Here is a 15668-nt window from a genome sequence, read left to right as displayed (position 1 = left end):
GCCCTTAAATTGATTTTATAAATAACCAGCTAATTTTCACAATGCCACTTATTGCAAAATGCTTTACTTCCTCATTTGTTCCAAATATATCCTGAATTATATTTGTTTAGCATATGATCAACTCTCTCTTAGGGGTTTTCCATTCCAATAATCAGCCCATCTCTTTTTGTTTTTCATAAAGTTTAAATTGTTGTTTTGTGAAGTGTTTTAAAATCTGGTGGGACCTACCTAGGCTTCCTCACCCCCTCCTTTTAAAAAATACATGATTAAGTTTTGATACCAGAATTACTATGAAAAATCCATCAACTAGCTTTTGATTCTTTCCCATACCCATGGCCTTTGAAAACTTGAAATAATTTGTTTGTCCATTAGATTTTGATATTTAACAGTTTCACTTCTCATGCTAATTTCTGTAACCTGTATTATTTTTAAATCAGATTATTCATTTCATTGATGCTTCAAAATGTGTTAGCCTGTATTTGGGCATGATAGTATGGGGAGGAAAAAAGCTTTCCCCTTATCCTCTTAGGGTCCTTGGCTGAGTCTGAAAATTAAAATGGCAACATCAAGAGAAAAGTATAGAGATTAATGTTAAATTTGACATGATCTTGGGGCCTTCATAAGGAAATGAAGACCTAAAGAAACAGTTAGACTTGAGTGTTTTGAACCCGGTTTGATGAAGAGTGGACATTTGTGGAGAAGTGTCGTTAGGACAGAGGCTGTGAGTGACCTGGAGGAGACTTCGCCTGCGTTTTGGAGTCTTCTCTGTGTCTTGGGGATAAGGATGCTCCTGTCCTGTGGGTACGGGAAGGGAACCCCTCCATGAGGACCTTATGACCCGCTTCAAGGGTGCGAGCTGGGGGCGTCAGAGCAGGCGCCCGCTTCTTTCCTCAGACTCCACATGCCAAGTCCTGAACCCCGACCTCAGTCACGTATTTTTCATCTCTTCTGCCTCTGTTGCCATACCCTTTCATATCTCACTCTGAGTACCTGTTCTTCTTAATTTTTATTTGTCAGAGTTTATCAGTTTTAAACACAGATGTAATGTGACGCTGTGTACGTGAATGTCTAATGGAGATGACGTCTCTGCAAATGGAGAGGACGAGGACCCGCCACCCCTAGGTCAGGTCTGGGTTCAGGACAAAGAGCAGAGGGTCACATCTTTTGTCTCCTGTTGTATGAAGCCCCAAGCCCCTGAGCCAGGGCCTGGTAAGGGATTCCACGGAACGAGAGAATAGCGTTTTCTGCTTCTGAGGGTACTTGTGTCTCATCAGTGAAGAGGACTGAGGAGGAGTCAGGGTTGTTTATGTGTTTTGGCTGCTGCTGGAGACTTTCCTTTTTAGATGACTTTGTAAATATTTCAGAGTTTAGGAGAGGACATTTCTGTCATTTCCATGAATTGTGGCAGCTTCCCCATCCTATATTTACTCTTTTCCATTATATAAATAGTTGTACAGAGTACAAAATCTGAATAAAGTGGATGCACAGAAATAGTTCATCAAGAGCTGTGGTTCTGAGTCTGGTCCTTGGACCAGCAGCAACAGCGCTGCCCTGGAGCTGGTTAGAAATGTCAGTTCTCTGGCCCGACCAGACACTGAGGCACAAAGTCAGTGCTGGAACGCAGCGATCCAGCCGCCTCTGTCGCCAGCCCTCGGGTTGACTTGGATGATACTACAGGCCTACTGTCTCCATCACGCCTTTGAATGAACTCTGTCATAGTTGATTTGATAATTAGACACAAGCAGCTGGTTTGTACTTTGTCTAGAGTGTTTAATTGTACTAACAACAACAACAAACTGTGGAGTTTGGAAGGATTCCTATAGCAATATAAACCTTTCCCACCCCCACCCCCAATAATTATTAAGTAGGTCACAACTCTTAAGTAAAATGAAGGAATCTGTCAGATAGGACTTTAAAATTCTAGGAAATTGTTAATAGTTCAATCTGATTTTCTTGAAATGTCACTGTCTTAAAAGGTCCTAAATTCCTTACTGCTAATCCGATTTTCATATAATTTTACACACACACACACACACACACAAGATAGGATTTGGGAGACTTCTTCCTGCCCCAATCAAAAGTAAGTAAAAATAGAATTATACTGTTTTAAGAGCTGGAAGTGACTTTCTTATGGATATCATCCAACCCTATCCCCTTTTTAACAGATAGGAAATTGGAGGCCTGGAGGGGTGACCAGCAGAGAGCAATAGCCAGGCCAGGGTCTTCTAAGCTGCCTTGTTCCTGCACTAAAAGATAAGGTACAGTTGAGCATGTCTAGCTTCCTGCTTTGAGCAGACCTGGAACACACTGTTTCTGCAGTGTCCCTTTTGCTAATACTCTAGACAGTGGTCATTTCCTTCAGGGTAATTGATAGAAATTTTTTTAAGTGTTCCAGAAGTTTAGATACTAGAATAGTGTCTGTTTCCTGTGACATGGGTTTAGGAAGCAGCCGCTGCAGTAGCTGCTCTGAAGGACTGAACTTGGTGAAGCCTGCTCACCAACTGCCATGGCTTGTCTGAGTTCCTTACTCTCAAAAACCAGTCATTATTCTAAACTGCTACATTTGAGGTAAGAGTTATCATTTATTAGTTGCATGTAAAAGAAACGTGCCATTTGGTTATTGATAAATGTGTGTGCATATGCACACACATGGGTGTGTTGGAGGGAGGGTGAAGAAAAGTTCTGGAAGTCATTTCACCTGCTTTTTAAAAATATGTTGACTTTAACATGCACAGAATTTTTTTCCCCAAAGACTTATTCTGAGGAATAAGGGAAGAGCTCTTATAATACTTTTGAATACTCATAGAAATAATATATGGTATAAATAACTGTAAATCTGTCTTGGAAACTAATTATTGATGAAGGCTGACAGAAAACTCTTACAAACTGTAGAAACATAGGGCAGAGAAGTTGGTATTTTAAATGCATGTTTAAAACCTGCCGTTCTAGGACAGTATTAGTTAAAGCTCTTTTTGTCCAATCTGAGACAATTTGCATTCATTTGTTTAAGGTGAGGCAGAAGGTTGGGGAGACTTTAAAAATGGTTGAGTGTGCCTTATTGTGAAAACTTATTTGAGATAGAAATAAAAGTTAACTGTTAAATGGTAAAAATACACAAGAGGTGGGGGTTTAAAACTGGAAGGAAATCATGTCTATTTTTGTCTTCATCTAACAAGTCCCCAGTTCCTGTGTAGAATTTTTCTAAAACTAAATGTTTTTCTATTTAAATAATAGCAATTATTGAAAGTAATTAAGAGGAAGTTGAGCCTTGTTTCTGACAGAGAAGGAGAAGGGAAGGAAACGATTCCCTGAGCACACAGTCTGGGTCTCACCAAATGCTGGTGAGGCAAGAGGTCGCCCGGACATGGGATGGGAGCCACTCTGCAAAAGTTTGGCAGTTCCTCTCAAAACCAAAAGGTACACTCACTCACCATATGACCCAAGAATTACAGTCCTGGGTGTTTATCTCAGATGACTTATTTTCATCTGGAAGCTGGTATACATTCATCACAACTTCACTCATAATATCCAGGTGTCCTTTAGTGGGTGACTAGTCAAACTTAACTGTGGTCCCCCCCAACCATGGACACAGCTCAGCAGCAAAAAGGAACAAGTTATCAACATGAGCAGCTGCTGAGACAAATCAGGGAAATTCCAGCTGAAAAAAGCCAACCTCAGAAGACTATATACCACATGGTTTCATTTATGTAACCTTTATGAGATGACATGATCATAGATTTGGACTAGGGAGGGGAGCGGGGAGGGAGGGGAGGGTGTGATTACCAGAGGGCAGCAGGAGAAGCCTTGTGGTAATAGTAACATCCTGATTGCGGTTATTGGAGCCTGCACAGAGCGCCCCGCCCCGTACACTCACACGCGCACATACATGGCTGGTGAGATCTGAACGAGCTCTGGGGGTGCACCAGTGCTGTGTGAACGCGGGGCTGCCGGAAGCCCTTTGAATTATGGTTTTCTCTGGGTTATGTGCCCTGGAGGGAGTTGCTGGGTCATATGGTAGTTCTATTTTTGGTTTTCTTAAGGGACCTCTGTACAGTTTTCCATAGTGCCTGCACCAATTCCCATTCCCTTTCTTCGACACCCTCTCCAGCATTTATTGTTTGTAGATTTCTTGATGAGGGCCATTTTGACTGGTGTGAGGTAGTTCTGATTTGCATTGCTCTAATAATGAGCGATGCTGAACATCTTTTTTATGTGCCTCTTGGCCATCTATATGTCTTCTTTGGAGAAATGGCTATTCAGGTCTTCCGCTCACTGTTTCATTGGGCTGTTAGTTTGATATTGAGCTGTATGAGCTGTTTGTATATTTTGAAAATTAATCTCTTGTCAGTTGCTTCCAGGGGTTAAAACTGCACTTCTAATGCAGGGGCATGGGTTTGATCTCTGGTAGGGGAAATAAGATCCTGAACGCCTGCCGTGCAATGCAATGGAAAAAAAAAAAAAAAGGATTTTAATTTTATTCTTAGTCTTAATTATTTATATCGAATGAAAAATGTTCTCAATCTTAAAAATAAGTAGCGATTGCCAGAATTTTCCGTATCTCATATTAAATTTTATCGTTTTCTCTTTTAACATTTTTGTATTAAAGAGACTCTCCCTTTTACCAGAGAGGTTTGTCCTGGTTTTCCTTGTATCATCCATTTCCTTCTTCCCAGCAGCCCTGGGCTTTTTCAGTCATTAACACCTTACTGTCTTTTATTATCAGCTCTGTTAAATGGATTTAGTTGTGGAATAAGTTGAAATTGTTCCTGAAATGAACCTGATGGATTTTTTATATTTGATATATTTTGTGCTACCCTTATGCCCCATTAAAACATATAATTGAGAATTGATTATACCATCTTTGCTGGTAATGGGATTTTTTTCCCTTGTTTTGAGAAATTATCCATCTGAAATTGATAGTGGAGGCTAGAATGGAAGTTGCAGTCAGATAAAGCTTGAGCAATGACCTGGAGTTGAAATCAAAGGAGACACGGGCCTGGGCTGATAATGGAATTAAACGATTACTCCTGACTCCTGGTAGAAAAACGGCAGCATCTTTTAATGTTTCGGGTTTTTTTTTTCTTTTTAGTCTTTAAGCTAGTTGTTGAAGTTCTTAAATCTTTGTCAGGTTTTCCCCAGTATAGTAAATGACATCTTAGATGTGAACAAGCGGTCATTTTTCCTTTAGAAAATGTCCTATAATTTATGTCTTCCAATAGTCATTCCCCCAAATTCAGGTGATATTAAACCTCCAGATTTGAAATACTCCCTGTGTCCTTCATCATTTCTCCAGTCCCAAATGTAGTTGTTTCTTGGCAAAAGCTGAACTGATGATTCGAGAACAAACAGCACAATCAGAACACGTTTGCTCAGGCATTAGCTGGGGGTGAATCCTTAGCTGCTGAGCAGGACAGTGATCTTCAGTATCTGCCATGTGCTTTCGTCACGACTGTCCTGAGCGCAGAGCTGGTGTAGAGTAAATGCACTTAGTTCTCAGTGAATCTGGCGTAGAATTCAGCCCTGAGATGTAAAAGGGGCTCTGAAATAAAGTGGGAAATGATGAAGGGAGCTTGGGGCTGTTTCAAATAACTAGGAACATGTCTTAAAACAGTGATTATTTTCCTTTAAGTCATTTTAAGTTTGCTAATCCAACCATCCCCTACCTTTTGCGAGGGCTGGAACGTGATTAGATTTCATTCCAGCATAGAAGACTTAAGATAAAAACTACAGGATGTATCATTCAGAAACATGAGAGAATTGAACTTTTGAGGCAGAAGTCTTGAGAAGAAAGTTTTCAAGTTATGTAATTATATATCTATAGAAAATCTTAAGATAAAAAAGATACTCTTTAATGAAAACCCCTTTGATGATTTCTGCATTGATCTTTGTTTCTGAGCTGCCTATTTTGGAAATTTTTTTTTAAGAGTTATTGAACTTTGTTTGAAGTGTTTGAAGCATACTTAATCTATCCGGGAGTTGACTTATTCTAATGCACTTGGCAGTCTTCAAGCATTTGAGCAGATGGAGTGACGGCTGAAGCGAAACAAGTGAAAAGCATCCTCTCGAATTCCCTTTCTCTCTCACAAGTGCACTCTCAATTCCTTGCACATTTAATTAAGGGTGCTGATAGGTGACTTGTTCTGAAGAGTCTGCACAGGGCCGAGCGCGCTGGGGTGACTCCACGAGTACAGGACGCCGTACTCAGCCAGGTTCTGGTGACACTTCCTATCCTGTCCTTTTCCGAGTAGTAACGCTGGTCATAATATTAGCCGTCAGCTGCTGGTCAATGCTGTGTGCCTGGTGGTTCTCGTGTGGCCTCCTGTTTAATCCCACCAACACCCGTATGAAATAAGTTTCTCTCTCCCTGAGGCCCAGCAAGGCTCAGTCAGTCGTAGCTGGTACTAGACATCCTTGCTTGGATTTCGTGGGAAGCAGAGCCTGAGATGAGGATTTTGCTGCAAGTGGTTTGTTTGGGAGGTGATCCAGGGACGTAGGGGTGAGGGGCCAGGAGGAAATGTCAACAGAGGGATGTGTTGCTGGCTACCACTGCAGCCCCACCAAGATCCCGGAGATGTGTTCAGAATGCCTCCGGAGTTGCCCACCCAGCAGCTGGGAGGTGGGACACAGATGCCCTGACTGCTGCCTCCGTTCCCGGGAACTCCTGGGCTAGGCCGGTTTATAGGTCCCGTGGGCTTGAGAATTGGAAACACGTGAGATGAACCTTGAGTGAAGATCTCGTGGGTGTTCAGATGAGCTCACAGAGAAACCAGAGGTGGGCTAAAGGGGGTTGGTGTGATGTGCAGAAGCATCTGCCAAAAGGGGAAGGGCCCGAGCCAGCCCCGTGCTCTTTCCAAACCATCTCCCTGTGGGGAAAGGGGCGTGTGTCAAGGTGACAGGTAAATGCCGGGGGTGTGCAGTGACTGTCAGTGAGGAGACTGCACATCATCGCCTTTCCCTGTGAGTACAGGCGTCGGGAAGATTGACCTTCCTGTTAGTACTGGTTCGCATTCTTTGCATATATGAAGATCAGGATACAAGAATATCCAGAGAATTCTAAATGTTGACGATGGTAACTGATTAGGGGTTAAAAATATACAGCATTATCAAGTTTTCACAGTATCTGCATAGAGGATCATGGAGCTATGACACAGAGTGTTGAGCATTTATGGAGGGAATGATTAAGGTCCATCCTGTGGGGCCTCGGAGACCACTGTTCACTGCAAATTCTGGTCTTGCTTTTTGGTTAAAATCACTTGGTAACACCATGTAGACTTTCTTAAAGAGTTTTAATTTTTTTATATAACTGACATATAACATTGTAGGAGTTGAAGGTGTACATCATGCTGATTTGACACATTTGTGTTGTACCACGAGGACCAGTGTGGAGTCCGCTCGCACCTCCATCCTGCTCAGACAAGTCAGCACAAGGCTCTGCAAGCTTAGCCCACTCAGCCAAGGGGCTGGTTCGCGGCCAGGTGCTCTTCTCGCAGACCCCGGTGGCCACGCGCTTGCTGTGACCCTGCTTGCTGGGCATCTCCTGTGTGCCGGGCCAAGCTGGGTGAGGTCAAGACAGATGTGCGGGTGGCCACATCAACGACATTGACCTTGCAAGTGGGTATTTATATCCGTTCCCAAATGCTGACCCAGATCTCTCTGCCTCCTCAGCTGAACTCGATGCAGAGCACTCCCAGAAGGTCCTGGAGATGGAGCAGACCCAGCAGCTGAAGCTGAAGGAGCGGCAGAAGTTTTTTGAGGAAGCCTTCCAGCAGGACATGGAGCAGTACCTCTCCACGGGCTACCTGCAGATAGCGGAGAGGCGAGGCAAGTCGGGGAGCCCCCTAGAGGGGGTGCACGTGGGGTGCTGTCCCCAGAGTGGGGCTGGGGTGAGACCTCAGGGGTCTCTTGTTACTACCCCAGAACTCAAAAGTGGGTGCTATCTGCTATTTTTGTCTTGCTGCTGTTTTTGCCTCGCCAGGTAATTCTAGGCTTTCATTGAAGGTAAAATTTGGGATATATATATTTTTTTTTTTTTTAAAAAAAAGCAACAAGAGACAAACAGTAGCCATAAATCTGTAGCACAGACTAATCCCTATTACCATTTGAAAGTAAGTAAAGTGAAGTCGCTCAGTCTGTCTGACTCTTTGCGACCCCATGGACTATAGTCTATCAGGCGCCTCCATCCATGGGATTTTTCAGGCAAGAATCCTGGAGTGGGTTGCCATTCCCTTCTCCAGGGGATCTTCCCGACCCAGGGATCAAACCCAGGTCTCCTGCATTGCAGGCAGACAGTTTACCATCTGAGCCACCAGGGAAGTCATTTGAGGGTGATGTTTTTGTGTGTATCTAATCTTCCTTCATGCTGCATGGGGATCCTTCCCTGACATTATCAAAAAACCTTTGCAAGAGTTTAAGAGTGGCATCTGCATGGTCAGGATATAGCCTAACAGTTTCCTAATTGGACATTTAAGACCCTTGGCCTCTGTAAGGGGCTTCTCTGATAGCTCAGTTGGTATAGAATCCATCTGCCATGCAGGAGAAAGTGAAGTCACTCAGTCGTGTCCGACTCTTTGCGACCCCGTGGACTGTAGCCTACCAAGCTCCTTCATCCATGGGATTCTTCAGGCAAGAATACTGGAGTGGGTTGCCATTTACTTCTCCATACAGGAGACCCTGGTTCAATTCCTGGGTCAGGAAGATCTGCTGGAGACGAGATAGGCTACTCACTCCAGTATTCTTGGGCTTCCTGGTGGCTCAGCTCGTAAAGAATCTGCCTGCAATGTGGGAGACTTGGGTTCAATCCCTGGGTTAGAAAGATCCCTGTAGAAGAGAACGGCTAAAAAAAAAAACAAACAAACCGGTGCTGTGCTATGCATCTAGATGTGCGAATGCTCATGTGTGTGGAGGGGCCGGCTCCAGAGCAGCGGGCAGTGTGGATAAATGTCCTGGGCTTCCTGGCCTTCCAAACCCCTTGCAAACCCCTGTGCATGCGTGTGTGCCAAGTTACTTCACTCGTGTCCACTCTTTGCAACCCTGTGGACTGTAGCCCACCAGGCTCCTCTAGGTCCATGAAACTCTCCAGGCAAGAATACAGGAGGGTTGCCATGCCCTCCTCCAGATCTTCCCGACCCAGGGATCAAACCCATGTCTCTTATGTCTCCTCCACTGGCAGGCGATTCTTTGCCACTGGTGCCACCGGGGAAGCCCCGCTCCCTCCCAGATGCCTCTGTGCTCAGCCTTCCTCTTCTTGCCTGGCCCTGGTCTCCATACCTTGCCCCTTCATTGAAGCCCCGCAATTAATGTTACCCTCACTCCGGTCCCTGTCATTCAATTCTCTGTGCCCCTGCAGGAGAGGTTAAGGAAATCAAAGAATGAGGAAGGAAAAGCATGTAGAGAAGACACTCAGGTATGAATGTGCCAGAGGCACTGAAGGCTGTGGTGTGGACACAGCGCTTTTAAATCGAGGTGAGCAGTGCCGTTCGTGTGCTGATGGTTAATTGAGCTGTGCCAGGTTTAGTTGCGGCACGTGGGATCTAGTTCCTTGACCAGGGATCAAACCCAGGCCTCCTGCACTAGGAACGCGGTCTCCAGCCACTGTATCACCAGGGAAGCCCCAATAGTGCAGATAGTGTGGCCTCTTCGTCTCCTCTGTCCGCCTGCCCCGAGTCCCACCGTTATCTTCATCTGTTCCCTGTGGCGTGTCCTCAGGGTCAGGCATGGGTTAGGGATGCCACCCTGGTCTGCTTGGGCTGCTGTGCCACCACCTCAGACTGGCACCTTATGCACAAATGTCTCTCTTGCACCGTTCTGGAGCTTATTTGGTTGTGGTGAGGGCTCTGGGGTCTCTTCTCAGGAGGGCAGTGATTCCCATCCCGAGGGCCCCACCCTCAGGACTTCATCTCAAATAATCACCTCTCCCCAAGGTGTGTGTGGGAAAGTCACTGAGTCGTGTCCGAATCTTTGTGACCCCATGGACTGCAGCCCACCGGGCTCCTCTGTCCATGGAATTCTCCAGGCCAGAGTACTGGAGTGGGTAGCCATTCCCTTCTCCAGGGGATCTTCCTGACCCAGGGATCGAACCCAGGTCTCCTGCATTGCAGGCAGGTTCTGTACCAGCTGAGCCACCTCCCAAGGGGGTTAGGGCACGCATTCAGTCCATAAGGGACAAACACCACAGATCTGAGCATCATGAGACAGCAGGCCACGAGGGGAGGGGAGCTGCGAAGAGAACAGCAGCTGCGCTCCGCCACGTAGCTGAGCTCAGCACTTTCAGGGCGCCTGCAGCAGAGGCAGAGAACTTGAAAGTGCCTGTCAGGAGCTCGCGTCTTGGGTCCACAGCTCGCAACCCGCTTCTTTAGGATATGTCACTGGGCAAATGATTACCTGGTCATATGGCAAGCATCTAACTGTGGTGGGTGCTCGCCAGGATACCCAGGGCAGTTCACGCTCGCGCAGCGTGCATGCCCGCCACTCCACAGCTCTGTCAACACTTAGTTGTGTCAGACACTTAAACTTTTGCCACTCTATTTTGGTTTTAACACGCACTTCCTTGACTGTCCATCTTTCTACGGGTTGGTTGTCTCCCTCGAGTCTTACCAGACTTTCCCGATTATATCTGTGGCTATTCCAGTGTGGCCTTTGCAAAATGCATTTATTCTTAATGTGACCAGCTGAGCCCACTTTTGTTTAGGAAGCCCTTCCCTCCATGTTATAAGAACATTATGCTGTTTTATTCCAAAAGGTCAACTGTTTTCCATTTGGCACCTCAAGCCACCACCAGCTGGTTCGTGTCCGTGGGGAAGGAAGGCTCTCCCTGCAGTTCACAGCGGCAACTGCCTGCGCACCGTTCTCTCCTCCACTCTGTTTCTGAGGCCTCAGTACATTCCCGAGTGTTTCTGAGGCCCTCTTCTGTTCCACTTTTCCACGTGTCCGGCCTGTGTTGGCTGTAACTTCTGACAGTCAGGGACCCATGCTTTCCTGACGGAAGAGCTCAACTATTTTTCTCTTATGGTTCTAGAGGTTTGCTTTCCTTTTGTGAGTTTCCGATGGATTTGTTTAGATTCTGTCTAATCTTCAGACCCACATGCCTTTCAGTCTTTGCAGACCTTGGGCTCAGGTTTGCATTTTGCAGCCCTCAGGCTGTTAACTTGTGCCTTTAATTTTTCTTCTTGGTAAACTGCACACAGAATATTCTCTAAATTTTGGTAATAGTCCTGGGTTTTTTAAATTTTTTTCCATTAAGCTTTATTTGACTTGTGAAGTTGTTTAGAAGTGTTTTTTAAATACTAAATTTTATTGTGGCTGGAAAAGGGGGTTTCTTCTTTGATTCAAGACTGACACTATGTTCTTTTAGAGTATTTTTGCTACATGTTTTGTGTGTAGTTAAGAACAAGATTCTAGGTGACAGGCATGAGGATCTGTAAGTGTACGTTTCAGACAACTTATAAATTGGCCCGTTCAGACGTTTCCTATTAATATCCATTTTGGATTGCTTAATTATCAGAGGTACATTAAACCTTCCTTTTCCCCTCAATTAGGATTGACTCCTTACATTTTCCTTGTCGTGCTTCCATATTTTACTTTAAAAATAAAACCACAAAATATATAGTCACACAGAAATTTTGAATTATCTTCCTGGTGAATTGAATTTAAAATAATTATTAAATGCTATGCTTTACCTCAATATTGCTTTTCTTTCCTCTTTAAATCTATTTTGATAGTAATACAGCCGTATCAGCTTTCTCCTTTAATTATTTGCTTGCTGACTTCCTGTTTTTCCTTACATTTGAAATGTTTCTAATATTTTGAGTGTCTCTTACTAACAGAATGTAACTAGACTTTTATCACTAATAAGAAACATTTTCCATCTTCAGGAAACTAGAAAGCACCAAATGAGACAGTGATGAAGCCCGGCAGGCAGTAACCACAGCAAATGTTAAATCAACCAGATTTGCCACAGAACAGATTATAAAATTGGCTTCATTACTACCTTATTTGGTGCTTTCTACTTTCCTGAAAATGTTTCCTATGCTTTTCAGTCCAGTTTTTTTTTTTCCTCCCCTTTGTAAGAGGATGGCCAGAGAGAGAAAAAAGGGAGACTGTGCTTTCAAAACTGAAGGAAAAAAGCCCAGAGCCATCAAGGCCTCCCCAGCCCCAGAGAGGACCCGCATGCCCCTTCCCCTTCCAGCAGTGCCCCCGTCTCTCCAGGAGGCAGCCCCAAGGGGAGCAGGCTCGACCTGTGTTGGCAGGTCGCCCACTGGGTCAGCATTGCAGGAACCCTTGGATGGCACCGCCCAGTGTGCCCATTAAGTGGCTGTGACTTCTAGCAGCCGAGGGTGGCGCTGATGGGAGGTGCCACCTGGCTCTGCCACCTGGGGTGGCTGTCTCCACTGTCCCTGGGTTCCCCCCCCCCAACCTTTCACCTGTGCCAGCGCTGTGCCGCAGGCCCCGAGACAGCAGATTCCTACCTTCCCACGGGACGAAGCTGTCACCTCGTGCCCCGTCCCATTGGCATCATCCAGTCCTTCAGTCTGGCTGGAGTAAAGGCCCTGAGTTAGCTATTATTTTATTCAGAGCTTTATGTTTACTCACTTAAGACACCGTCTTCGCTGAACGTGCCTCCCTCCTGGGCCTCTCCAGAGAGCAGGCTCAGGGGGCATTTCACACATCTGTTTTAAGAGATGGTCTTTAGTTCATCTCTTTGAACTTATCACTCCACTGTCTCCTGCTTCCTGCTCTTGAGAAGCCGCCCACACCTCCTCCTCTTTCCTCATCTGCCTTTTCTCTGATGTTCATCGTTTCACTGCAGTTCAGGTGAGGGTTTACCTGCCTCGCTTGGAATGTGTTTTGCTCCTAAGTCTGGGATGTCAGATCTTGCATCAAGTCTAGATCATCAGCCTCTTACAATACCCATCCCCACACCCTCCACTCGCATTTTGAACTGTGAAACTTCTGCACTTTTTCATACTTCCACTTGTTTATGTCTTTGCTGTAGTGGAGAACTTGTCTTCTAGTTTACTAGCAGGACTTTTAACTTGCCACAGTTTTAATCAATTTCAGTGATTCTTCCTATTTGGAAAAGTCCTATCTGGCTCTTTTCAAATGCCTGTCATGATTTCTGACACTGTGTTCCTTATCTTATTCTCATCTTTAAGATATTTAAAGCCATTTAGATTCTTGGGGAAAGATTTTAATAATCTTTGTTTCTGCTGACCCTCACTCAGGGATGTGTGTGCTGTAAGTTCTAGACTGGACTGGATTTTGTGTTGTTTATATTCCTGTTAAGACCCAGGTTAAAGATGTGTCCACATCCAGAAATTTGTATCTGCTTGTGACAGGTACCATCTACTTAAGCTACCTGGCTTGTAGTTTTCTGGATCGCAGAACTCTAGACACTCCCCTGGACACACCCCTCACCAGGCTCAGACTCCTTGCCCTGTGGCGTCTTTATGCTGGTGGGCTGAGTTTATGCTTTCATCACTGGAAGCTCTTTCCAACTCGCCAGCTTGCGGCAGACCCAACCTTGATCCGTTGTTAAGATGGAAGACCTGAGAAATGTTGTAAGGGCAGGGAAGATGCCAAATGGAACTGTAATAAAGTTAGAAGCAACCACCGTCAGGGGTGTCTGGCAGGAATGTCAGCCTCTTTTGAGCTGCAACTGTTTACTGCAGAAAGGGTTGCCTTCAGCACATGCAGGCACATGGCTGGGGATGAAAAGAGGATCTGCTGTGGATGGTGTAAGAGGTAACAGTAATCATGGTTAAGCTAGGATGGATTTAACCACCACCAAACTGGGACATGTCAATAATACATTCCTCCAAAATCAATTTTGAAGATAGAAGTAGAAGGTATTTTATACCCAGAAAACACAACATGCTAATACCTAATGCAGTGGGAGTTCACCCAGGGCAAAGCCTAACCTCCTCTCGTGCCGGTCCCCGCAGAGCCCATGGGCAGCATGTCGTCCATGGAGGTGAACGTGGACATGCTGGAGCAGATGGATCTGATGGATATCTCTGACCAGGAGGCCCTGGACGTCTTCCTGAATTCTGGTGGCGAGGAGAACACGCTGCTGTCCCCTATCTCAGGTAGGGATGAAAAGCCTGCATAGACACAATCACTCTCACCACCGTGATTTCCCTCTGGCTCGCTCAGACACCGTGCGCCCAGCTGTCCCCCTGTTCCCTCAGTCTGGCGTCACAGACGTGGACACACGACACACCGGCGGTTGCAGTCACGAATTTCTCAAAGATTCTCAGTGCTTTTCCCAGATACCTTCAGCAAACAGGGAGTTTTTCTTAAAATTTCATTTTTATTTTCTCCTGTCTCCAAAGTTAACCTGAGTTGGGTTTCGTGGTTGGGCACTGGATTTTGGGGAGGGGAGGTCTATGTGGCACCCCGCCCTCCCCGTTCAGCAGATGGTACTCGATGCTGGGGGCAAGGCCAAGGCGTGTGTTTAGCCGTCAGCTTACGTTTTAAAAACTAGAGGTGATCCTGCAGGCACATTCTCTCCATTTAATAACTTACCATAACCTCACGCTCATTTAGATCTGTACTGATGCTCCGGCAGTATGCCTGGCCTCGCTGTACATTTCAGACCATCCCTCCTAGGTGGGTGGGCTTGGAGGCGGTATCACGGAGAGCGTGCATTTCTTCCATGCTCCGAGAGATGGGAAGGCCAGCCCCTCACAGCACCTGCCTCCTACCTGGTGGTCCCACACCACGGCCTCATTCAGGCCAGGGGGCTTCCCCTTGACCTGTGTTTCCAACACAGCAGCTCCTTCCTCCCCTCCCCAGTGTCAGGAAAGGACTCCCATCATCCGTGTGAGGTTCTGGTTCCTGTTAGAGGCTACACAAGCATTTTTCTCCTAAGGTCCATTTCCTTGAAATTAGTTCAGAGACTATTAAGAGGTAAACCCAGCTTGTCGAGGTTACGAGGAACTCGAGTCGCACCTGCAGAGCTTGCCACTGGGTCTTGAGCATGGTGTGCCACTGGAGGCTGTGGGAAGGGTTCGGGGTCTTTCCACCTGCCACAGGTGGCGGAAGGGTCAGCTGGAGCCCCAGGTGGCCTCTGGGAGCCACCAAGCTCTACACGTGCTTCCTGCATGTCACAGGAACAGAGAAGTTCCGCCCCCTGGACTCGCTGCAAGTTCAAACGCTCGTGGTCGCCAGCAATGCTGAGATAAAGGACTTCCATGACAGGCTCTCCTCTGCTCTCTCTCCAGGGCCTGAGGCAAGCCCCGGTCAGGATGCAGTCACTCTCCAGGTGCCCACTCCCTCCCAGTCCCCAGCCACACCACCTTCCTCATCCTCACCTGGTACCGACCCGGCCTCCCGCGACCCCAGCGAAGGCGGGGAGTCGCCCGTGGTCCAGTCTGACGAGGAGGGCGTGGAGGTGGACACTGCCCTTGCCGCCTTACACAGCGACGACGGTGACTCCTAAACCCAGGCGCCTGCGTGCCGGCCACCTTTGAAGGATGATGCAGCCGTGCAGAGGCCTGTGGTGAAGGCAGGTGGACTGAGGGGGGCTCTTGGTTTTTTACACAATTGACAATAACGTGAGGCAAGTGACTGCAAGAACAGCTAACAATAAAGTCTGAGAACTTTAAACATAGCCAGTTTGTACAGAAAGGCTGCTGAATACACACATTCTGCAGGTGGGGCCAGGGAGC

General features: G+C 46.3%; 1 protein-coding gene across 4 annotated transcripts in view; it reads left to right on the top strand.

The window, feature by feature from the left end:
- The window catches only part of DTNBP1 (dystrobrevin binding protein 1), a 109906-nt gene extending 94298 nt beyond the window's left edge, over positions 1-15608 (top strand). For 3 of the 4 annotated variants that reach the window (XM_055570675.1, XM_055570673.1, XM_055570672.1), the window contains exons 8-10: positions 7666-7821; positions 13941-14084; positions 15222-15608. In XM_055570675.1, the coding sequence (XP_055426650.1) occupies positions 7666-7821; positions 13941-14084; positions 15222-15439 (518 nt within the window). In that variant the 3' untranslated portion in view covers positions 15440-15608. Of the gene's footprint in view, positions 1-7665; positions 7822-10738; positions 11681-13940; positions 14085-15221 lie in introns of those variants that run through there. The other variant, XM_055570674.1, reaches the window with a different exon arrangement.
- The last annotated feature ends 60 nt before the right edge of the window (positions 15609-15668 follow it).

The sequence above is a fragment of the Bubalus kerabau genome, chromosome 3 (assembly GCF_029407905.1).
Source record: "Bubalus kerabau isolate K-KA32 ecotype Philippines breed swamp buffalo chromosome 3, PCC_UOA_SB_1v2, whole genome shotgun sequence".
NCBI lineage: Eukaryota > Metazoa > Chordata > Mammalia > Artiodactyla > Bovidae > Bubalus > Bubalus kerabau.
The sequence above is the reverse complement of the archived record's forward strand: the minus strand, read 5'-3'. Positions and strand labels throughout refer to the sequence as shown.